This window comes from Scophthalmus maximus, chromosome 22 (assembly GCF_022379125.1).
Source record: "Scophthalmus maximus strain ysfricsl-2021 chromosome 22, ASM2237912v1, whole genome shotgun sequence".
Classification (NCBI taxonomy): domain Eukaryota; kingdom Metazoa; phylum Chordata; class Actinopteri; order Pleuronectiformes; family Scophthalmidae; genus Scophthalmus; species Scophthalmus maximus.
In genome coordinates, this window is record NC_061536.1 from 9,563,176 (window position 1) to 9,587,892 (window position 24,717).

At 47.8% G+C, this 24,717-nt stretch overlaps 1 protein-coding gene across 3 annotated transcripts; it reads right to left on the minus strand.

The window, feature by feature from the left end:
- Nucleotides 1-1,292: 1,292 nt before the first annotated feature.
- LOC118291943 (adhesion G protein-coupled receptor B1-like) lies at nucleotides 1,293-24,717 on the minus strand. Of its 3 annotated transcripts, none has more exons than XM_035620496.2 (31): nucleotides 23,985-24,716; nucleotides 20,230-21,133; nucleotides 19,262-19,411; nucleotides 19,068-19,166; nucleotides 18,798-18,962; nucleotides 18,230-18,394; nucleotides 17,074-17,238; nucleotides 16,770-16,934; nucleotides 16,556-16,657; nucleotides 16,341-16,447; nucleotides 16,014-16,208; nucleotides 15,811-15,879; nucleotides 14,641-14,749; nucleotides 13,978-14,121; nucleotides 13,808-13,877; nucleotides 13,524-13,626; nucleotides 13,022-13,065; nucleotides 10,520-10,646; nucleotides 6,860-6,963; nucleotides 6,630-6,732; nucleotides 6,330-6,480; nucleotides 6,114-6,183; nucleotides 5,937-6,003; nucleotides 5,730-5,815; nucleotides 5,374-5,545; nucleotides 5,144-5,239; nucleotides 4,987-5,023; nucleotides 4,152-4,810; nucleotides 3,921-4,025; nucleotides 3,634-3,684; nucleotides 1,293-3,391 (listed from the first exon to the last, which is right to left on the minus strand). In XM_035620496.2, exons 2-31 carry the CDS (start codon nucleotides 20,924-20,926, stop codon nucleotides 3,194-3,196), a joined length of 4,575 nt encoding a protein of 1,524 aa, XP_035476389.2. In that variant the 5' UTR covers nucleotides 20,927-21,133; nucleotides 23,985-24,716; the 3' UTR covers nucleotides 1,293-3,193. The 3 variants fall into 3 exon arrangements, with proteins under 3 accessions (XP_035476389.2, XP_035476388.2, XP_035476390.2); XM_035620495.2 differs by having other exon boundaries at nucleotides 4,987-5,026; nucleotides 23,985-24,715; XM_035620497.2 differs by lacking the exon at nucleotides 3,634-3,684 and having other exon boundaries at nucleotides 4,987-5,026; nucleotides 23,985-24,717.

Below are 24,717 nucleotides of genomic sequence, written 5' to 3' on the forward strand. Positions count from 1 at the left end.
CATTGGGGGGGGGGGTGAGATGAGAGTAAGGACTCACACTCTGCATCTGCATTTACTTATTGGAGTGGGGGAGAGGCTGTATCCTTATAGATATTCATAAAAATCCAGCCTGGGCCTCTTTATAGCTGCATATAAAATGCCTGTGTGCATTCATGTGTGTGTGAGGATACAGTTGGCGCTGCAAAGACTGCACCAAAAGGTGAAGTTGTGTATCATGAAGAAACATGGGTGCAGACAAAAGTTTGTATTCACATATTTTTAATGGGACTAGAAATTACAGTATTGAAATGTGCAGTTGTCCATTTTTCTGTCAGTCTGTTTTGCTCATGGATTGCAACTATCTGCAGGTCATGGCATGAAGGGGATGCAGATAATGATGAGGAGCAACAGTGAATCATATGGTGTATTTTTCGGCGTAATTTCTCAGATGCTACAATTAGATCTCTGACAAACAGGCTGTGCAGACATTGCACCTATGACTTTTGGTGTGAAAATATATTAGCATAAAATATTCCTGCAGAGGAAAAATGATTCCCAAGCCACTGAGAAAATGCAGCACATCATGTGATAACAAATATGAAATGCAGTGGAAAAAAATGCACATTTGCACAGAAACCAGTCTGCTCTCCAGCTGACCTCACAAAATTAGCAGAGCTCAACAAATGGATGATGTAAATCTCCTATTGCTGGTGCCTTGGGGCAGACTTACAGCACACTGGTTCAACTGAAACAAAGGATGGATTATGAAGAGGAGAAAACAGTCTCATCACCGTGGATAGAGTTGATAAAAATACATTTAAACTAAGATCTCCTATTTTTAAAAAGGCAAGTGCCATATTCTGTCCCCTGTCAAATATGTTTGTTTTCTCATTACTCGACTTCCTAGATCCTTTTTTCTCCCTCTAATGATTCGCCTCCTTGCAAGGCATGAAAATAGAACAGAGAATTGCACTTTCATCACCAGAGATTGCTGTTTTTTTTTTGTCCCGCAAATCACGTCCATATTTAGAGTGGCATGTTTTTCCGAGGCTTTAATGTGGCAGGAGTTCAAAAGGCATGTTTCCTTGTTCTCTCTCACTTTCTACATATTGCTTGTTAGTTATCTTACGTTTGAACTTTATTTTTAGCTGCTGTTTTGTTTTCCGGCTTTGGATATTGCTGTCAGACAACGTGCCAGTGTGACTCTGCAGGAGCTATTTGTTCTGAATCTGATTACTGAAAGATGGGATTTAACGTATTATGTGTTTCATCGTTTCACCGTGTTTATCCGTTAATAACATAGGACCACATTCTTGATTTAATATATATGTCTTTTATTAGAAATAGGTCACATTCATTTTGTGCTGTGAAAATTGTACACCTACAGAGGGTAAAACAGAACTTAAAAAAACAAAGTAGAGACAAGAAAATACAAATGGGGAATACAATACGAGTAACTCGAGGTATGAATCAGGCTGTGGGCAAGACAGACGAATTCGAAGGGACAGGGGAAATTGGCTGGTAATACATACTGTTGAGTTACGGACAGGATTATCAAAAACACACAGTTACAGAAGACATGAGGTTCAATTACTCATCGCTACACAGCGGCGAGTAATAACAAATATCCTGAAGCACAGTTTAGAGATATTCATAGGCTATCATTCATTCTATATAATGTTCACTCTATAGAAGTACAATTATCTACCTGTCACAGCTCCAAATATGGAGTCTTGTGCTAACAAATCTCTAGTGAATAAATTCCTTGAATTACTAATACAGATTTGTTATACAATATTCTCATAAAGCATTTATAATGCTCTGTAAATATGAGGAAGATGGTACAAAAGTTTTGAAACATCGGTAAGAAAAAACTCTGCCTAAATCATAATATCAGTCCTGCTTGAGCATCAAGCGCCCATCATATTGCACTATTTCACACTGATGGCGGAAAACACAAACGTGTTGAAGTTTCGAGGACCGGACGCTGGACTGGAAGTCATTTCAGCGCCGGGAGCCTCTGCTCTGTCCAAGAGTCCTGCAAGGCTGAGAAACAAAAGGGCGATGGTGAAAGGTCTCGCTGACCCCTTGAATCCGTAGATACGACATGGAAGAGCCTGCATCTTGTGCCTGCTGAGAGACGGAGGCGACGCCTCCTCACATTTTCCACCCAGCATTTTCCGGAGTGCACTGCTCTTCCTGTGTGAGAGTCTGTGTTCATCCTGGTGCTGGTGTTTTGGTTCAGAAGCAGAATGCTGGCGAAACCAGGAGCATGTTGGGTAGCTATCCACTACCCCCATCACCACTCGGTATTTGTTTGTCCCGATGCAGTCCAGATGGGCTCAGAACACATAAAAAAATCAACTTGTGCCTGACAGTGTGGGGAATGAAAAATAAAAACTAAATTATAGGTTAATAATAACAGCAATAATAATCATAACACTGACAATAATCATCGGAATAATAATAAGGACTATCAGCGTGATTAAGCCTGTTATTTTCTCAGGGTTGAGTCTCTTATTCAATTCTGCTGTAGTAGTTCCAGGCGTGAAGCCGTACGAATAAACACACAAACTGAAAATCTAAAATAAAATAACCCACGGTGCAAAGCTAAAATGCGCGTGTGCCCATCGAACAAAGAGAGAGCGTTGGACTCCAAACGTGGAACTGGTCCCTTTTCCTCTCGTGCCTTGTCCCGTTCTGGATGAGAACCTGGCTGGTAGCGAAGCAGCCAGAGAGTTTTCCGGTCGCTCCTCCCGAAAAAGCAGGGAGGACGCGCCGTTCTGATATCATGACATTTTTCTCCATGGTTGAGTTGAAGGAAAATAAGAAGCACTGACATGTCGACCACGTATCCTCTGGACCCAGACGGACGGGTTCAGAAAACTCCCAGTGATGCCTTAAAGGAACCACAGCCAGTCCTGGTCCGTGGAAATAACTGGACACTCCACTAACCCTGTTACCCTTCAGAGCACTCTGACTCGAGATACTGTAAGTCCACACAGAGAAGCTACATTTTACGTTCCCATCTATGTCCCTCCTCCTTCCCTTCCCGCTCTGGCTGAGGGTTTGAAGACATTGATTCTGGGGCCTACTCTCTCACTTTTCTCCCTTTCGTGGTTTTCCGCTACTCTATCCTTACAGGATCACTTTCCTTAACCAAAAAGGTGACCGAGGTGAAATCAGGTGGCTTCGCTAGCCCCCCTCCTCCCCCTCAGACCTCTGTCTGCAGGTCGATGATGTCCTGCCCCACTAGAGGGATGGTGGTGCCGGTTTTCTCCCAATCCACAGAGTGCAGCTCCAGAGGCGAGGCGGCTAGGGGCTCCAGGTCTTTGCGCACCCACGCAGGGGGGGACTGCGGTATTCCCCGGACTCCCTCCCACGGCCTCTCCATTGGAGCCTGCTGTTTGTCCTGTTGAATCACAAAGAGGAGCCACTTAAGCACTTGCGTCTCTCATCAGCCCAGAGCAATTCATGATTTAATCAAAAAATATAATGGGTTTCATTACATCAAAAGTGATTTTCTAATAATGAACGTCATATTGTCATTCAGGGAAATTATTCCCTCCTTGAGGCAAGCGTAATATCTGGTGGTGTGTCTCATCTACAGGCAGTCAATTTGAGATTTGTGTGAGGTTGTATATAAACACTCACGCTGTGGTTCGTTTTGTCACTTCCTCCTGAAGACACACTCCATCTCACAGACTGTAAGGAGGAAGGAAGAAAATAAATCCTTATTCAAATGACCTCAAAGTAATGACAACCATAGTTCAATACACAAATCACTGGTTGTTTTGTAAGGTCATTTCTACATCTAAGAATATTTTCTAACATTAGAATTGCCTCTGTTGTATTTCTTCTTTTCCTTTTTTTTGGTCCACATTGCTCTGCAATTCATATCTAAGGAAATGGAAGATGAGCATGTTATTGAGATGTGTTACCTTGCTGTCTGAAGCAGGTGACTCCCTGTCTTTCTCAGCATGATGTAGCTTCCTGTTCAGGTCCTGGAACATGTTCTGGTGGCGTTTCTTTGTGTGCATTATTTTCTGCAAAATGCAAAAAAAACACCAACGAATTTTAAAATACATACTGGGTATTGTACATTTAATATATACTGTATATAAGATGTCATTTGTAATCTTTAGAACAAACAGCATCCAAACAATATTCACCTCAAAGTCCAACTCAGCATAACGGGATTTCTGTCTCTCCAAGGAGCTCATGGAGAGCGTGGAGATGGTCTCGCTCTTCGACATCATGGAGTTCATGGACTCGAAGGTGTTCTCCAAGCTGCTGTGGGTGATGTGAGACTCGCTGGACATGTTGTGGATGTTCTGGATGGGCGAGTCTCTCTCTGAGTACGACACGCTGACCTGGTCGGATGGGATGGACTTGATCCCAAAAGCAGACTGGGGCTCGGCAAAGGGCCCGCCGAGGTGCATCAGTCGGGCCTGTGGCATCTGCTCCACGCTGATGTTGTATTTTGTGGGGTCATCTTTGGGCTTTGTCCTCAGGGTGGAGGTGGTGTTGGGCATGAGGACGTAGCCGCTGCCATCGGAGATGCTGCCCTCGGCCTGAGCCCGGATGAGATCGGCATCCAGCTGCTTGAAGATCTCCCCCTCGCAGACGTACACAGGTTTCCCACAGGATGGGTCAACTCCGCCCGTCAGTCGGCTCTTCTCTCTCTTCAGGGTGAGGGTGTGGCTGGAGTATTCAGGCACCGCCTGCATGTGGCTCTTACTGGGGTTGGATGGCAGTGTGTGGAAGTTGGAGCCCATGGGAAGAGGCATCTGGGGAGGGGCCATCTTCTCTTCAGAGGAGCTCTTCATTCCTTGTAAGAAAAAAATGGTGCGAGAGTTAAAAATGAATAAAGAACCATGGCACATCTGAAATATTGCTTCAATAAAAATGTTCTTTTTTCATGATTTGTTAAGTGCAAGGCTAACAGAAATGGAAATACAAAATGAAAAATGGTTAAGGGTAAAAAAAGAAAGAAAAGGGGCTTACCTTGCCTACTCGAATCTCCATCCTTTTCGTTATCAGACTGCTGACAAAAGAATAAAAAGATGTTCTATTAGTCCCTAATTGTATGCACATTTCCATTCAGGGGTAAAATACAAAAGGCACTCAAGACATTAAAAAGGCAATAAACCAAGAAACCTACCATATGCTGGGTGTGGCCATTGTGAAGGGAACTGCCAGAGTCTCCATTGCCGTCGTCCTTGCGGTCAACTACTCTGCACTTTACTGCTTCTTGAACCTAAGGGAGGGGTTGAGGGAAAATGTCAGGAAATTCAGTTTGAATCACAGCACGCATAACCTCATTAAGACGACCAACGAGAGAAACAACTTTCCCTTTCTGCAACTTTATCTCGTCCAAATGTTTTTCCTCACCTCTCTGCGCAGGATGCAGTGAACCATGACGATGATGAAACCCTCCAGAGAGTCGAACACGGCAAAGAGGATCTGGAAGAGGGCTGATCGGCGGTCGGTGATGGCCAGGACGGCAGACATCCAGGTGAGTGCCAGGAGAGGCAGAACCACGCAGGAGCTCCACAGTGATGCCCTGCAGGGTGAGAAACGGCAAGCTCAACTCAACAGGCTCATACAGGCTGCGCTGGATCTATTCTCCTATCTCTTTTTTAGTTTGTGAGCCTTGATATCAAAGCACGTCATCAATATACCTGTAATGTGACTGATGGGGGTGATAAGAGCAATACTCTGGTGTACAGAGGATCAATAAGACCTACCCAGCTCTCTCCTTCAGCTTCACGTCGGTGATGCCGTCCTTGGATACCAGCTTGTTGAAGACCAGAATACCAATGACCATATTCACCTGTTTGCGAGAAAGAAAGAAAAAGGTAGACGGATGAGAGAAATGTAATGAAGGGTAATGCGTTTAGAAAATAGACCGCGTATTGTGATGGACCGGGACGTCAAAGTATGGGTATACACACCAACACAACAGCTGCAGCAGGGCCGACGAAGGAGTAGAGGAGTCCACCCTCAAGAGACAGCCAGCAGCTAGAAGAACAAAGGAGGAAGAAAATGAATGCTTGAACTAAGGGAAGAGTTTCTTTTTCTCAGGGGACATGTGGGAGAAAAGGGAGGGTGCAGGTAGAGACTAGACTTACTAGTTGACAGTGCCGTATCCCTTAGCCTTTGTGAAACCCACTGACACAGCCACCACCAGTGCAGGAAGGCCTGCAAGAGAGGAAACACGCAAAAGGGAAGAGCAAAACAACGTTAGAGCCTAACAGGATTAAAAAGCTTTTGAGAAAAGTGCAACAGAGAAAGAGAGAGGAAAAAGCAGAGCGAAGAGAGTAACCTAAAGACAGAGATGCTCTTACCCCAGCCTAAGCACAGGAAGCGCTTGCGGATAATGCGGTTGCGCAGACGACCAGTGACAGCCATGTAGGACTGCCAAGCCTCCGTCAGCACCCAGCAGAAGGAGGAGAGGAAAAAGAAGTGCAGTAAAGCAGCCACGAGAGTGCACACCACCTGCGGGAGCCCAGGAGGAAGGAAAGATGGAGGGGGGAAAGATGAGAAAATCTGTGTCAGTGGCACTGCTACTTCCAAAGTCCCCGAAGCGGTGAGTCTCAGAGAGGTTGAAAGAGGAGGTTAGGATTGGCTAGAAGAGTTGCCATTACCTTGTTGCGAGCCTGAGTTTGTCCGATGAGAATGAGGGCATTGGAGCAGATGATGGAGAGGCAGAAGTTGATGAGGATAACGGAGCGCTCGGAGCGGATGTACCTGGAGTTTTTGAAAAGGGGGGGGGGGCAAAAAAAGAAGTTTAGGGGAGGAGTAGGTAGAGGAGAGCGAACCTGGAGCGTACAGCGCGTATAGTTAGAGCTAGACTTTGCTCCGAGGGGTTACTTACTTCCACACGGAGACATAGATGATGATGAGGAGCAGCAGGGTGAGAGAGGAGACCCCACAGCCAACGATGAGAGTCACGGACGGGAGCAGTGCCTTGTCCATGATCTACGGAGAGGAGACAAGACCAAACGTGCCTCTTAGAGCTGGTGACATGCACACATGCACAGTTGTGTAGAGGGGAAACTAGCTCTGAGATACACACACATACACACACACACACACACACACACACACACACACACACACACACACACACACACACACACACACTAGCGAAGCCTCTGGGTGTGCGCTATCTGGAACAGCAGACAGCTCCCTGTAGGCAAACAGCTGAATGGCACAATCAGGCCACGGATGAGGCAAGGTGACCCCAAGGTGAACATGTCAGAAAGATGGAGCGGCAAACTAAACAAATGGTCAGGGTCACTGCGTTTCCCCATTGAGCTTTTGAGTCAGCAAATGAGGCGAGGAGGATAATGCACATATATCTCTCTCCACTAGGCAAGGAGGGAGGGGGGGGGGGGTTGTTCAAGTCCCAGTCGCAGTTCAGGAGGGTTGCTGTATTGAATCATTAGTCTGAGCGGCTACAGCAACCTTCTTATCGTTGACAGACATCCTGAGCTATTCTGTCTCCTCGCCCCTTTAACGTGTCTTTTATCATTTTCTGACTATGTTGGTGCCGGGCAGCAGCTCCTCGCCCACCCCCGCAGGAGTGAACAGGTGGACCATTATCACCTGTGCATTAATCTGCCACCGCCTGCCCTTCTGATCTCTGACAGCAGCTTAGCGCCTGCCGCTACCAGCGGCGGCGAACGTCCCATGTTTCACATGCAGCCCTGGCACCGAACCCTCCGGTGGAGGAAGCGGAGAAAGGATTGTCTTTTGCCCGTCTTCCCTGCTGCTCGTTTCGACAGGAGCGCCGTCGGGTCACCGCAGCGCACGCAGACCTTAGCTCCTCGAGACTTTAACAAGGCCCTCGCTGCTTGGAAAGCTCACCTAAGTGTGCAATTGTGTGCTCTCACTGTGTTCACAATCTGTGTCTGCCTCACACCTTCTCCGGTGGCTTTGATAAGGTTTGGAGTTAATCTAACACGTCTGATCAAGTTATCACCACCACAAAGGGTGCGAAGTAGATTAAAAAAAAATAAATAGCTTGTGCTCGGGATGAAGAAGTCCTCATCGGCAAATGGTGTGATTATATGTCTGATAATGTGTTGAGAGGGAAACAGGTGAGAAAGGGCTAAGTGGCTCCGAAAGGTGGGTGAGAAAACGTCTCTGAAATATAATAAATCTGCAGGTATCAAATTAGCAGAGCCAGAGGTGGAAGAAATAGACGCCGCTTTGGCCTTCGTTTGATTTATGATGGCCATAAATTCTTATTTTTCGAGCGGGATGTGAAGCGCGGCTCCTAATACTTCTGCCATTGTTGATGGCGTCTCAGAATTTAAACGGTACAACGCTGAGCCCTTAAAGGATTGTTCCTCTCCATCTCAATGTGTGCTCCACATAGACTTGACTGATATCAAAGCACAGCTGGTGAAGGCCGGCCTACGGCGGCCAAAGACTAATTTAGTGTGGCAAATTTGTTTCAAAAATCTATCCCGCGACATCAGAAGCGCCCCAAAACAGATGGTAGATAGCAGAGTGTTTTGTTTTTTTTGCTTCAGCCTTTAACATATCTGGGGGAAGAAAAAAAAAAGAAGAAAAAAAGAACAAGCGATGCAGTGGGTTCGGTTCTCTCTCTTCCCAATCTCTACATATCTGGGTTGATGCCTGCACCATGGGCCTCTGGGTGAAATCCAGACAGCCTAAATATGTTTGACCTAAATATGAAGCATGTCTTCTGCCTGTCCTTGACTGAGTCACATGCTCTAATTTTGAGCAAATCTGGAGCAGGTACAGGAATTAAACATTCAGATTTTCTTTCTTCTTTTTTCCAAATTGATTAGTGGTGGAGTGCATCATGCTGTACTAACTATACTGGCTGCTCCCGCTGGACCAGCATCTTTCCAACATCTTTCCAACACGCAGACCATCCTGTTCTGGGTCTGAGAAGACACTGCGGTATCTGTCTGTTTTTCACGTCTCCTCACTCCCTTCTCTCTCTGCATCTCGACTGCGTTCCTCAAAAGGCTCGGCAGGAAGGGGTTATTGAAAATGTCCATGGCACACATCAAAGGATGGATGGAGGAGGGAGAGAGGAGGAAACCGTCAATGCATGTCCACACGTCTTATCTCTCATTGGTCTGCCTCTCTGGCATTTTAAGACTTTGCTGCTGTGGCCGGGGAGGAAGGAGGAGGAGGAGGGGGGCAGGGGGGATATAATCGAGAATTCAGGGATATTGGCGGACAGAATGATTGGCGCAGCTGCCTTTTTACTGTCGCGGGACGTTGAAAGGAGGGGGGTATGTGCAACCTATAACAAATATGGGAGGCGCTGTTCAGACTGGCAACTGCAGGACAAATCAAATCTGGGATGTAGACAACAGGTTGGAGGCTTAAACGATTCAGCAGCAGCAGAGAAACACTGCAGTCCAAATTCATAAACTGTCTTGCCACTGACTTGCACACTAGATAGCCTGAAGGAGGAAATTGATAAAATGAAAACTTGAAATATGAATTTCCTCAAACTGATAAACATCTGTTGACTGTTTTTTTCTTTCTGTGCAGCAGCAGCAGCAGCAGTGGGATGCACAGCAGAGATGGACAGACCATTTCCTCTGTCCTGGGGGCTGTTCAGAGAAGAGAGGAGAGAGGTGGGGGCTGTGTGTGTGTGTGTGTGTGTGTGTGTGTGTGTGTGTGTGTGTGTGTGTGTGTGTGTGTGTGTGTGTGTGTGTGTGTGTGTGTGTGTGTGTGTGTGTGTGTGTGTGTGTGTGTTTTTCCCCCTCAGCAGCTCAGTTATCAAAAATCACACAGGCCGAGTTTCCCTGCAGAAGCCGTTGCCACGGCAACTGGAGAGCGAGCAGCTTCGGAGCCAACACAGTCTACAGGGGGAACATTACACATTGTCTTTGCGCATGAAATACAGCAATGTCTAATGGCAGATGTCGGTAATGACAAAATGCACTAACTCTGAATTAATGCCACACACGCGTAATTAAAAAAAAAGAAAAGAAATCCTGCATAATCGGTTAATTAATTACCTGCAACCTCTGATTGCAACAATGATCAGAATGTCATATTAATTTGCGATCAATGTTTCATCGATTCCATGCAAACAACTGCATACGCTATTTTTCCCAACTGCTGCAATGGGCTGTTATCATTAATTTAAAAAAAACATTTTTTCATGCAGCTGATCGCAAGGCAATAAGCACCAGATAGACACGTCCGTGCAAAATCTAAATGCCACTATGCAAATCGTTAACGGGTTTTGTGTGTGTGTGTGTGCGCAAATCCTGCATATCAACACGTTGCTCGGTTATTTCCACTAAATTAAAAAAAAAAAAGAAGAAAAAACCCCCTGCACGGGGACAAAGAGGCGCTATACAGCAAACCTCTCGAAAACAACAAGTCCTGCCATTGCGTGCACACTGCACCGCATTCCAACACACACACACACACACACACACACACTGTGCACGAAACGTTTCAAATGCATGGTGGATGGACAAAAAAAAAAAGAAAGGCAAATATCTGCAAAGAGACAGACGAGACTTACCGAGTCGAAGTTGACGCGCGCTAAGATGGCGAAGGTGGAGGGGCTGTCACACACGCACTTGGTCCTGAATGAATGGACGGGGACCGATCTGCAGCTCCGAGCCGACCAAGAGCCGAGCAGAGAGGAACTGCACAGGGAAGGAGAGAGGGGAAGGCAACGACGGGTTAGGAGAGGGGAGATCTGACAGATCCCTCATGTGAACGTCTCACAGTGCTTTTTTCTTTTCTTTCTCTTCGCCCCTCACGTATGAAAAAAAGAGAAGAACAAAAGATCCGTCAGAATATTCTGTTTATGATAGGCCACTATGATTTGAATTCTAAACAGAAGGTATTCATTTAAAGCTATAGTTTTTTTTCCCCCCAGTAATATTAGTTCAGCGAAAGATAAATATTATTTTTCGTATCTCACCTGAGGTGCTCTGTTGCATCTCGGGGAGCTTTGATAATGCCTCTCACATTTATGTGATTAATAGCCACCTGGGGCCATGATTAATGATGATAGGCCTCCATAAATCTCAATATTAGCATAATCTGTATCGTTGCTTGTCTCGGTTAATCTCTCCTCAGTAGACATGAGATTATTGGTAACACTTGGCCGGTGCACTGCGGGACAAAGGACAACGTGTTCCCTCTTTTGAAAAACAAGGAGGGGAATGTGAAGACAGTCTGAGTTATGATTTATTTTTAAAAAAATTTGAGGAAATCTATGCTGCACTAATTTGAGGCCATTTTTGACGTAATTCATGTACAATATTTGTTCCTAAAAAACCTTCTTATTCTGTGCAAAGCCTGATCACAAATCCAGTGGCTGCTGCATTAAGGCCCTTGGAAGGAGATGCACTTGTCTGATTTCAAATCAAACTTCTACAAATCACTGAATCTTGATTATGTTTTGCTCAGATCTTGACTTGAGTTTAAGCCAAACAATCAAATCAAGATCTGCTTTTTGTGTGTCAGCAGCACCAGCAGCAGATGCCAGGGGGCACAGGGCACCGAGGAGGTTGAGGCAGTGAGCAGCGCCCCTCAGGCTCTGACTGACTGGTGAGTACAAAGGGGGGGGGGGGGCGTCATAGCCAGCAGGTCCAGCCTGGTACAGAGCATGCATGGGCGGGCGGACGGACGGCCACAGGGGCAAATCATCATGGCAGTTAACTCTTAAGAAGGTCCTCGCTGCGCACTTTAATACTTAAACGCATTCAGTGTTCACGTTGTCATATCGTGCAGATGGGATAAATGTTGTGTGATGAAGTGCGATGTGCACACTAGGCCTAAAAAAGAAAGAAAGCGGAGGTCCTGTTCTTTGTTTCCTATCTTTTTCTTTTCATGTTGCAGGTGAGGAGCTAATCCACCACTTCCTGTGATCAGAGGGCCCTCAAACATATGCAGCTCTGTAAACGGGCATTGACCCCAAACTCTGCCCCTCAGCCAGAGCTGCTTCTTCTGCCATTTCCGCTGACTCTATCCAGCCATTTATCACATCCGCTGTCAAAAATCACTATAATTTGACTAGAGGCACATTGCCCTCCCACTGAAAGTCTATGAGTTAATTACATTTTCTCCTTTGATTCATTTTTTTTTTTTTTTTGCCGTGGCTTATGCTTCCAGTCTGGTTGTTATGGTTTGTATGAAAAAGTGTGTCTAAGTGTTGGCGGGTGTGTGTGTGTGTGTGTGTGTGTGTGTGTGTGTGGGGGGGGGGGGGGGGGGGGGGGGGGGGGGGGGTGACGGCAAATCTATCTATATGCAAATGGTCCACCTGTGTATTCTAGAGGAGGGCAAAGTGGGCCTGGGGCTGATTGAGCCAGACCGGGCCACCAGCAGCTCCTTTCAGAAATCCTTCAAATGCATGGAAGCATCCTTAAAAAATCCCAAGCGCCATTAACTGTGGTGGTGACATGTGAATGAACATGACCGAGAGGCGAGGGAGGGAGAAGTGCCGTTGTCTTTAGATTGACACTCTGTGGCTATGACCTGTAGGGATGCTGCGATGAATTTACTCACTGACGTATGTCATGAGGTTATTAGTATTGCCTGTGTTCCCCCCCCCCCACCCCCCTTCCTCAGGATGTTTTTTAAGCAATGCAGGAGACTCGGGAGATCCAGGTGAAGTGTCACTGAGCGAGAACCACTGTGGATCATTTGGGGTTGTCACTTAATGAGTCTGTGTGTCATGCAGTAAGTATGTCAGACAGCTAAAAGCGAGCAGAGGCCTGGGAGAAATGGGCCAACACGTCACGGTGTTTTGCTCCGTCCGAAATGCCTCGCATTGAAAAATGGCAGAAACATTATTGCTCTCTCTGTGGTGACTACGTGACTAAGTGGTCTGGGTATGCCGTGACAGATGCATGACCGAAAGGAGACGAGGTACGACAACAAGCCCCAGATCAGTTCAGCTGACCAGGCCGGCCGCGATCGAACAGTTGTTCATGTGAGCGACGATTAGCGACACACACACACACACACACACACACGTTCAGAAGAAAAAACAACTCTGGTCAACACTTACGTCTCGCTCTCGTCCCATGACAGGCACGTCTCATTCATGGTCCCCTGCAAAAAAAGGAGACGGCAGATGGAGAAGTCAGTGTGAGGAATCTCTACAGAAAAAAAGGGGAAATGTGTAGGTTGGGACACTGTACTATAAATGTGTGAGATGCAACAGCTTGCTACCAGCCACCTGCCAACATTTTTCGCGCCACCCTCCCGAGTAATACAAGTACGACAACTAAAAACAGCTTCTTATCAGCTGCGGAGACTAATTACTGCGCGTGCATTATCGTCATCATCATCATCATCATCATCCTCCTCATCATCAACAACTGACCAGCTGGTCAGGCTGCGGTCTTTGCCGGGTTGCAACCGACACGAGTGTACGCAAAAGTCACAGTGTCGCTGCAAATGTCAAGAAAATGTCAGGCTCCGTAAATGGCGGTGAGCTAACACCCAGAGGGTGGGGGCTGATTTTTTTTCTCTCTCTTTCTAAGACTCCATTAGATTGAGTAACTTACATTGTGAAGGTGGGGGAACTCAATCTCAACGGGGGATGACAGGAGGGTCGTCGTAGGGTTGACGATCACGGTCACCACCTTGGAGTTGAGCAGGCTGCTGTTACTGTGAAGAAGGAGAGGAGGACGTTTCAGTCAGTGCGGTGCAAACGGGGCTTTTGCAGTGTATCTTTAAGGCCTTATTTTTAAAAGATGAAAATGTATTAGTAATGACTCTTTCTGCTAAGGGCGCCATCTTGTGACTGAGGCCAGTTCCATGCACATAAAAGCAGGAAAAATTGTATTACCTCTGCAGGGACAGAATAGATGAAAGGTTTCTGTAGAGGACGATGCCGGTCACAAAAGCATCATTGCCGTCTGGAGAGAACAAATGACATGCTTAGAGTCAAACTCATAAAACCGAGCATCAGTTGATCCTGCTAAAAAACCAAAAAACACATTTGTTTGTTTTTCTTACCAGACTCTTTAATGGATAAAGCGTCGCGGGACACTGAGATCTTCTCCTCGGAGTTCCTGACCCAGTCCAGCATGCCCCTCCAGCCCTTCACGGGGAAGGTGAAGTTGGAGTTTGTAGCTGTTGGTCTCTTGTGGATGCTCAGCACTGAGGAGGACACAGATTGAAAGACGCTTTGTTAGTGAACAGCACTTCCAGTAAGAGTTGGTTGAAGAACCGTCTCAATGAACTGAAGCAGACGCCCGCCGAGGACACTTTTGTGTCATGCGTCACGCGTGTCTGACTCCGGCTCATTTCCCACTAAATCCTGTGATAATGGCACGTTGACCCAAAAAAACCAGTTACACAAGTCGCCGAGAGTGAATCAGAGTGCGAAAACTTACAGTTGCCCTTACAGTATGTGACAGATTGACGAGTACGCGTCAAAGCCGCGTGTCATGTGAAATATACTCATGATTAGATGCAGAACATCTTGGAGCCGACACAACTGATTTAGTGCAGCCGACGGACTCGACAGTAGTGTCAGAGTGATAACTGATGTTGTCTGCCGCTGCTTGTATGGACTCCGACACACAGGGCGAGATTGAGATTGATGCGCAGTGGCCAGACAAAGGACACATCATCCTGACTGGACGCGAGCGGCCGGCGGAGGGAATCGGGGCTCACCAAAATTCTCGGTGACTTCGTAAACGTCCTGGAAGCCGCTCATTTGCACACCGAGCATGTTCACAAAGTCCTCTACCAGGCGGAAAAACTCCTTAACGCTGGCGCCCATCTGGATGAAACAAACAAAAACCAAAATAAGGGAAGAGAGTTGGAGTTAGAAAGAGGGCAAACAGGGAGAAAAGAGCAAGGGCAGTTTAACCTAGTTTCATTATATGCAATTGACACCACTGGTTTAATAGTGCACTTTGATTGCAGCAAGTTCACATGTAGATTGTATTTCTTATGTCAGATTGTACTTATTCTTTCAGCTCAGCAGTGCAGTAAAAAAAGGGAAAAAAAGAAGAAAAAGGAAGAAAAAAAAAATCACTTCTTGCTGCTACGCAACCTCAGAACTTCCTTAAGGCCATAAATGGGCAGGCTGTTGATTCATACTCTGGTTTTTTTTCGCCCTCTCCCTTTCTCTGCAGAAGGGAGGGCTGCATGACTTGCGTGTCTCTGACGCAGAACTGCAGTGATGTGGGCGCAAGGTGTGTGAGCTTGAATGCGATGTGCTGTCCGTGTCCCCGCTCACAAATGCCATCGGTGTGTAGGACGGCATATAGACACTCGCAGATTGCGGAGTGGGCGTAGTGATTCTCCCCGATTCAGTCTCCCTCTCCGCTGACGTCACCTTCGAGTGTTTGCGCTGCTCGGGGCGCGGGGGTCTCGGTAATTTCACCGTCCAGTTTTCCAACGTGCGCACGGCTGCGAGTTTGCTCTCTGCAGTGGCAGGGAGTCCTTATGTATGTCTAACTTTACCTACGATGCCCCCTTGTCTTTGTCGATTAGACGGAGACGTTTTTCTTCACTCACCCTTTAGCACGGTCACCGAGAGAGTGCCGTGAAAGTGAGGAGGAAATACATCAACAGGTGGTCAAACAAGACAGAGTCCTATTTGGTTCGTTGGAAGCATAATGTAGAGGCGGAAAAAGGAAACTCCAGCTCTAGATAATAAGTCAGGCCCTAGATTCATTTTCTAAATCTAAAATACTTTTTAGCCCTTGACGTAATGTTCCTTTGTGAGCAAAAGGCCATTTTGGAGTGTCAATCAGCACATTCATCTCATGACAACGACGCTAACATAACAGACTCCCCCCCCCCTTCTCATACATACACCCTCTTATCACGTACCAGCTGTACTTCTTCCCATTTGTCATGATGTTCCTCCTTCAGTAAGTTGCTGATGGTCTGGATGTAGTTCTGCAGATCATTCAAATAGAGGCAGAGGTGTAAGAAGATACCAAATTACTTCATCACATTATTTTAAAAATATGCAACAGGTTTCAACAACAAAAGAATCCTTTTCAGATATTTCTAACAAGATCGCATCTTACCACCACATCAGCGTTGCTCAGTCTCAGCCTGGTGCCCTTGTACAGTTCAGTGGTGTTCTTCAGCATTTCCATAATGGCCAAGAGGTCACCGCTGTACTTGGTCCCTTCATCGGAGGAGAATCTCAGACGTGAAATCACCTCGGCGACCCCGTCCACGCTCTGTCCCATCTGCGCTTTGGAGATGTAGTCCCTTGACTACAGAGGAGGAGACAAGAGGTCAATCTGCATGTCTGACATTCGCCGGTTCGACTGTGAAATTAGCCGCAGCAGAACTGGCCAGATGAGCCATTTAACGCTTGAATTGGGACGATTTTCTTGAGAACTTACCAGCGTCTGAATGTTCTCATAGTTCTTGGAGACGCACTTGATGTGAGCCGGGCTCTCCCAGGAGGCGAGGCCTACAGCGTCCAGACTGCACCGGCGCAGAATCAGACCTGTTATCGACAGAAAGCACTTGTGGTTGGCATGATGGCCTTGACGAGCAGTCTACCGCATCCGAGCAAAGCAGATGAAACACACCGCTGTCTTCAATGTCACAGTACCTGCGGCATCAGCGGGGCAAGCGATGGCAGCCATGTCTCCAGCGGGCGTTTTCTTCCACACAACATCACCAGTGTTCTCCTCGGGGCAGATCTCATGGGGCTCTACAAGGTTACAGGAATAATGTGTGATGTTATGACTAATCCATTCCCTTATTGTACTCTGCTACAGTGACGCTTATTCCTTTATCCACTGCTATGTATTAAACTCACTAACCGGGGCATCTCTTCTCATTGCAGCGCTTCTGCTCTCCCCTCTCTCCAGGGCAAGGTTCTCCTCCGAAGAAGGGCCCTTCACAGGCTCTCTGTCTCTGCTGAATGCCTCCGCCGCAAGTCTTGCTGCAGCTGCCCCACGAGCTCCATGAATGCCAGCGTCCGTCAACTAAAGAAAAAAAACGGAGAAAATGTCACACCACGAACTCTGTGCTGTGATGTGTCAAATTTGCGCATCTTTTATTTAGACAGTGATTTTTTTTGAATGTGGGACTTTTGTATCCTTTTTTGTTTCTGTTTGTCTTTACCGGGACAATCTTTCAGGAAGCAGTTGGCTGTCTCCTTCCAGCCGCCGTGGCACTCTGAGCCGCCATAGGATGGCCCGTTGCATTCCCGGGTCCTCTGCATGGTGCCGTTGGAGCAGGAGGCAGAGCACGCGCTCCAGGCAGACCACTCATTCCAGGATCCGTCCACTGGAGGGAGACAGAGGAATGCACATGCGGGACAGTTTTAGTGGGGTGCAGGGACAGGACAGACCCTCGGGCGGCAGGCATGACGGCACACTCACTGATGCCGTTAACATTTCACGTGACCTACTTCGGATGAGTTCAAGTGAAACAAATCTGTCCTTCAGACAGGACTGTACGTGCTAATATCAAGTGCATCTCACTTTGGACTATATGGACATTGATTAATGCATTTGACTTAACTGACACGACCATTTATTGAAATAATAAATTCATGTGAGTGTCATAGTGAGAAGCAGTGCAACTCTAAAAACTCAACACTGGGCATGTGTAGTAAAGGATACAGAAACACTAATGAGAAGATATATTGGCTGACCACTTAGAGCAGAGATCAATCCCAATTGCTGTTAGATGTTACCCTTAACTGTCTCTCAAACATTTCTATCATACTGAATGGACTACTCAGAGACTGAGCCGTGGTGCACAGAGACATCTGCTGACGGCAACATGCAGCTGCAGTAAAGAGAGCCCACTGAAACGTTAACCACCACACCTCATGCGAAAAAGATGGGGTAAGAACTAACTGTGCCTGTCAAATGCTTTCAGCACACGTGTAGGAGGCAGAAGAAGGAGAGAACTGGCTTCTGATACATTCAGTGACCATGAGCACGCCGTGAGTCATCGGCCGTTATTACAAAGCCACTGACTAATCCCAACGCGGGCTTTTATTGTGTTGATGTGTCAGATGTAATGTCAACCTGCCACTGTACTTGCTGTTTGTGACGGTGATGATGCCAATAATTTGTCCAATTATCTCTCTCGCACACAATGAATCAGTGAACTGAAGAGTCTGGCATCGGAGTCAGTCGTCGAATACACGGGTTCATATTAGGAATGGCAATAATTAACAACAAAACCTTACATGTGAGTCAACAAGGAGATGAACTGTTGACTCACAATTGCTGCTGTGTAATGTCAAAAGATTTGACTGACTCACCTGGGCAGACGGCGATGTTGCAGAACTTGGTTTGTCTGGTGGGACCGCGGCAGGGCTCTCCTCCGTTCTGGGGCAGCTTGCATGTGCGGGTACGGTCACGATAACCACGGCCGCATGTGGACGAACACAGGCTCCAGGGGGTCCACTCGTCCCAGGCACCGTCCACTACACATGGGCCACGAACAAGTGTAGTTTTAAGAAGGAGTCTCTACACTACAGGCACATTTTGTAAACTCTCCACTAGGTGGGGCAGTCCGCCACACATTCCCTTAGACATGTAAAAGCTGAGGGGAGATTTGTTTGACATTGAATTGCAGCCTCTTTTCCAAAATCTCATTGTGTGAAAGCTCCACTCTTGTCTGTCTGCTCTTTGTATCTACTTCTCCCCAGCGGCCGATGCCCCATAAAGGGAAATCGCTGATCCCCGAACGTTTACCTCTATTGTGTGCTCCAAAAGGGCAAAGTGTGCTCCTCATACTTTCTAAATCAAACTCTCCTCTTCTCTCTTTTTCTCCCTCTGTCTCCCTCCGTCACGTTCACATCAGAGAGGAGGGAAACGGGCACTCACCAGGACAGACGGCGACGTTGCTGCAGGGCCGGGTCTCACGCAGGGGTCCAGTGCACTGGGCGGTGAAGGAGGAAGTGGCACAGACGCGGGTACGGCCCTGATAGCCCTCCCCACAGGTGATTGAACATGCACTCCAGGGGGACCACTCATCGGTCTTACTATCTTCTGTGGGGAAAAGAAAACATGGGGAGGGTCGGAAAAAGGTTAAGATTCTCTGGTCCACCTTGAGCAAGTTAACAACACCGTGTGCAAAAGGACTTCTTTTCTCACCTGTTTGGGTTGCGACAACTCCCTGGCTGGAATCAGGCGCACCGTCTGTCCTCATACCGACGATGGCCCGCAGACCCTGGCTCCTGTTGCGCTCTTTGCCTGAGAGAATTAAAAAAAAATTGCACGATTATTGCACCAACTCTGAGCCACCTGCGGCCAAGCGCTCCCGGCGAAAAAATGGCGGGTGGGCTTACCAATGCAGGCCTGAGGGTTGCAGGCTCGCCCCTCTTCGACCGTTCCCTCGCACACAACGTCCTCGGGCTGGCAGGTTCGGCTGCGCACCTGGACTCCGCCGCCACATTCCTGGCTGCACACGGACCAGCGACCCCAACCGGCCCAGCCTTCTGCAAGGGACGCAACGAGAAAAGAGGGTGAGCAAAGTTGGAAAAAAAAACAACAATGTTGTGCAAAACTTTGCTACCCCAAATTTCTCTGCACAAGAGCATGACTCAACAAAACAAAACAGCCCGCCTCTGTAAACTTCATGTGACAAAAAGAAGTGAGTAATATTTATTTTACACAAAGAGAATGCACAGGAATGATTCTTTGTGAGCACTCAAGCCGTTAGATGTTCAATTTGAAATGGTGATTGTTCGCTTTTAACCACTCACCGTGTGAGCCGCGGCAGAGTGGTGTGTAAGGCGGACAGGCGGGTTGCTATGGCGAACAAAAGTGCTGCACTTCGATTTCCGCTGGCAGCTGACTGAGGTCTTTGTGCTCTTCTCTGCGCTCTGCTCTGCCCCCCCCCCCCCCCCACCCAACTAATTGCACAAACACCGACTCCTCTCCAAGCGTTAAACCTAAGACGCCTACCTAAGGAAAATGGAGCGCCGGTGATGTGTGCGGTTCGGCTGGTGCTGCCACTTAGGCCTTAAGATGCACTGGCAAATAAGTCTAACACCTTTGATTAACTTCTCATTGCTTTGTGGCGGTGGAGTGCACATCCTCTGCCTCAAGCCCAAGAACATGACCCCCCCCCCGCCCATCGACAGGCTAGACTAGTGGAGGCGATTACAAAACAGCATAACAAACATAGAGGGTCACATTGTTTCCACGTGTTTCATTTGAGGGGAGATGTTTGGATAAAGTCTAAACTGTTTTCTTTCATATTGTGAAAAGTTCACTAAAGAGATGAATGGAATCAAACCAATTGTAAACTTACTGATAATCTCAGCGTCGCGTCCATTGTCTTTGGCAACACCGACACATTTCTCAACGTAGACACCGCCTCTGTAGCAGCTTCCTGGTTTCCTCTTCGGGGCCTCCCAGCACTGGCAGGGGGTGCTCATGATGCCACAGGGATAATCATGGGTGCTGCTGGACAGGCACTTCTCCAGCCATTGGCACAGCATCTGGCAGGCGGGCATACTTGGGTTCCTCTTCCCCACGACCAGAAATTCGGCCTTGAATTCACTACCATCACTCTCCACAATCTCAAGCCCATTCCTTGGTGCCACTTTGCGGATCTGCAGGAACTGCTTGCTCGACTCCAGGTAGGTGACGGTGGTCGAGGCGTCGCACAGCCTGACTACCTCGTCGAAGCTCTCCATACCCAGGTAGGTGCGGGAGGTCTCGATGAAGGAGTCGAAATGGAAGGTCCTGATCTGGCGGGGCACGCAGGAGTCGGTGGGCTTGGTGATTTTCATGTAGACCGTGTAGCGGCGGGGATCGGGGTTCTGCAGGGTCCAGGAGCACGGTGTGGAGGGCAACGTGGTCGTGGAGGAGAATACGCCGAAGAAGCGGCTCTGCTCCAGGGTGGCACAGGTGGCGGAGGCGGGGCCGGAGGGAGTGCAGGAGGTCAAACCGAAAAAGAGAAGGAGGAGGGCCACACAGGGGCCCGTGAGCGCTGACCACGCCATCGGGTCGGCTTTCAGTAGATAAAGGATGCAGATGTTCTTGTTTCTATGACTGCTTGTTTAACCAGGTTGTTTCTTTGACTTCCTTGTTGCAAGTTGCTGCACTTGTTTCCGATCTTCGGGCTTATCTTCGCAACCCCGCTGGAGAATCGATGGATTTGTGGGTTTTAGCACTTCAGACAATCTGTCATGTCTGTATCAGTAAGGGAGCTGCAGAGAAAGAGGGAATGACAAACAGGGGAAAAAAGTCAGTCGGTGTGCTCCAACATCTAATCATCAGAACAAATATCTGTATGCAGGATGAGAGCTTTCTCCAGACTAAATGCATAATTTTCACCGCATGCACGGAATGCATTTTAATTGGACCCGTTGTTGAAATAATGTTTGTTCATCAGGGATTTGCCTCTGATCAGTATCACGGCGTTTCAGGGCAGATTCAACGATCTAAATGCCCGGTTCTCCGGGACATAATTGCTCTGGCACTGCAATTACAGTCCTTCACAGCAGGCTGGTATCTCCGAGCTCCTGCTCTTTCCTCCCACACACTGAACTGATCCGTGAAACATGTGCGTCAGTCTGACGTCCACAGAAGAATTGCCACTGGCAACCACGGACGCCTGTTCGTTCAGTCATTTGTACAATGCACTCCTCCCGTCGAGTGGTAACCAAGAGGAGTGGTTGAACTGTGTCCACACGGCAAAGTGTGATTGCATACCCTGCTGCTAAAGACATATCCCCATGCGTTACATACCGGTGCATCGGGTGCAATGAAATATGCTCCTCGAATGACAAATGACAGTCACTCAAATGCAAATGCGTCCATCTAATGGCAGACGTCTGCACACTTTAAACTTGTGAGTCACTCAAATCTTCTGCAACCAGGAATGTTGATGCTGCTCTGCAGCTTGACTACATGCATTCACACAAAGCATCCACAGCATTCTTAATTTGTCTTCGACAAAAAATCGAGGTCTCTGTGCTCGACTGGACCGGGCAACAATACCGGGAGATGCTCCTCGAGGCTCAGAGTAGGAAATACTGTTGCTCAGCAACACCTTTCTCAGGACTTCAGGGCTTTTTCTTCTTCCTTCCAGTATTTTGCTTCTACTCATTTCCTTCGTCACTGATTGTTGTGGAACAGACCACGGGCATCGTCATGCTTAACTAAAAGAGTCAATGTTTTATTCAGGGATGCTTACCAGTGACAGCCTGTATTGGCTGTATGTGCCCGGGTGGGTTAATCATAAACAAGGGGAAGATCAGAGATGTAGCAGAACAATGGATGCCTGTGGCGACATTCTCTTTGAGAAGCACCTGCACTCTTCAGGCAGACAACTTATAATTACAAATCCTCGCATTTCTTTTCACATCTCTGCCTCCCTCTCTAAGCCCTCCCTCTCCTCTCTGTGAGCATCACAGCAAAGACCTCTGCTTTGTGTAGGTGGCGGCCGCCTCCCTCCCGCCTCCCAACAACCGGAAGCGCTCCATGAATGGGCATCTGACGAGGAAAGCACAGTGAAAAGAGCGAGGTCCAGCTGTCGTAGGAGAACTCAGACTCAAACCCCCCCCCCCCCCCGCCGCCCTTTCTCTTGCATGTAAATTATGCTCTCGTCAACAATATTTCTGCAAAAAAGGCAAGCTGTTGTTATGGAGACAGGATTTCATTTTTTTTTTTGCAGATCAGTGTGAAAAACAGTAAAGTGAAGGGACCATCAGTCACGTTTATTTTTGCAAGTGCGCACAGTTCTGCAGTATAGTCTGTCTCATCACAAACGCAGAATGCTTTGCATGACTCATTAAAGTGTGTAAAAGCCAAGAGAAGCAAGACTGCAGGTGAATGTCTGCAGCGTGATGCAAGTGATTTGCATTACTACACTATGAGCTATGAGAAGATACGTGAGATAGAAGTTGAAATAAATGAAGACAAACTGATGACTATTCATCCGATGATACACCTGGAGGGTGCTGCTTCGTCGGTCTCATGATTTTCCAGCCAGACTTACATTGGCTGACGTGAAGTTGCTTTTGAGGTTTTCTAGCCTTTTTGTTGTATCCTTACTGAATCATACAGCTTTGCCTTGCACGTGTGCATCAGGTAGAGAAAGACAGATTGGTTGTTCACACTTTCCTGACCCCAATTCTTCTTCTCTGCAGATTGCAGTCTATTGTCGAAGCCCACTTCAGAGTTATGTAGCCATCACACCAGCCACCCTTCTCCCGCAAATTGCTCATGCGCTTTCCTTTTTTCGCCGTCCACCGGCAGCAAGTACCTGCACGCGTGTGCAAGAAACCCAGACCACTTGGCAGCTTTGTTGCCGAATGCCCTGTGACTGCAAGAACAGCAAACAGCAACACCCAAACAAGTCGTGCGGCAGATTGCTGACATGAACTCCCCCCCCCGAGCATCCGGGGAACACAAGAGTGTGTGTTTGTTCAGACCCAAGCCAAGATTAATTTCCAATCGTGCGGATGTTTTGCAATTGATATGCTTTAAAATGAACTGTATCCATATAGTATCTCTATGATGTGATGCTCAAGTCCACATTTACTTGAAGAGAAGTGAGACAAGCGGAGCAGATATAAAATCCAGCCTGGTCATTGCTCTGAAAGTTTGTCAGATGAAGCTCGGTTAAAGCAGACAGGGTTTAATTCAAGTGCAGCATGCAGCTGAAGTGATGCCAGCAACCTGTTGCCAGAGTCTAACTTTCTGATGCATCACGTCACCTCGGCTGTATCAGTACACTTTATAGTGTGAAGGATAAGTGGCAATGTGTTATCAAAATATATGGGCAGATCACTACAGCTACAGCACAGAAGCTGACATGTGCAGTGCAATGGGCCGTTCAACAGGCGCACATTGCTCCAACACCGCAGCCGCAGAGCAGGATCCAGCTTGAGGAAGTTGGGAGAGATCTGAACAGATTCATCTGCTAAAACAGACCCAGGAGCTGCAGGACGACACTCGACAGTACGTAGACACCACTCATCCTCACTTCGTAGCCGTGAACGTGCTCGTCCGTCCGTCAACACTTGGCACACATGCACATTCAGCTCTCCTCACCTCAAAAGTTGAGTTTCTCTGTGAACTCTCGTCCTGGGCTCTCGGGTGTCCTGGGAGCTGGTGCTCGGGGCAGCAGCTGCTGAGCTCCTCTCGGACTCTTCAGATCTGCGCTCGGCGGCCAAAAACTTCTGGAGACGCGTGAAAAACAGAAGAAGAGGAAGGATGCGCCTGGTCCAAACCCGACCGCGACGGGGCTCGCTCGAACCCAAGCTCCAGTGCAGTCCACTCTCACAAGCGAAGAAAGAAACAAATAAAGTGACTCTTGCCAAACTCCAAAGAGTTTACTACCAACTGTTTTTAGCGGCTATGTCCAGAGGAACTGGCGTATAGCGGAGTGACGAATCGGATTGTGTCGGAGCTCCAGCAGACAGTCCGCGGAACCAAACGCGCTGTTCTCGCTTGACTTGTTCTGCTCGCTAAGCTCCAGGATCAATTTGTTGGTACTTCTACTCCCGGCTTCGGAGTCTTCTTGCTTGTGGTCTCTGCACTGCGAGTGCGTCCAGTCTCAGTGTGGCTCGTGGCCTCCTCCTGGAGGTTTATATCCAACCCCGCCCCCCCTCCCCTTCGTCGAGTCGGAGTCAGTGCGTGGATGGGCGCGCTGGAGTGAATGAGACGGCACCGAGACGAGGGGAGGGTGCGGGGGAAGAGGTGTCTGCGTGCGTGCGGTGCGGTGCGCGCATGCGTGCGTGCGCGCGCGCGCCACAGAGCGTGTGCGTAACGTGTGAGAGTGACT

Coding starts and splice junctions, on each gene's coding strand:
- LOC118291943 (XM_035620495.2), bottom strand. CDS start 20,926: ATGGCGTGGTCAGCGCTCACGGGCCCCTGTGTGGCCCTCCTCCTTCTC. Junction 18,963..19,067: donor AGTTGTCGCAACCCAAACAG/GTGAGAAAAGAA, acceptor TTTTCCCCACAG/AAGATAGTAAGACCGATGAG. Junction 6,184..6,329: donor CTTCCTGTGCTTAGGCTGGG/GTAAGAGCATCT, acceptor CCTCTCTTGCAG/GCCTTCCTGCACTGGTGGTG.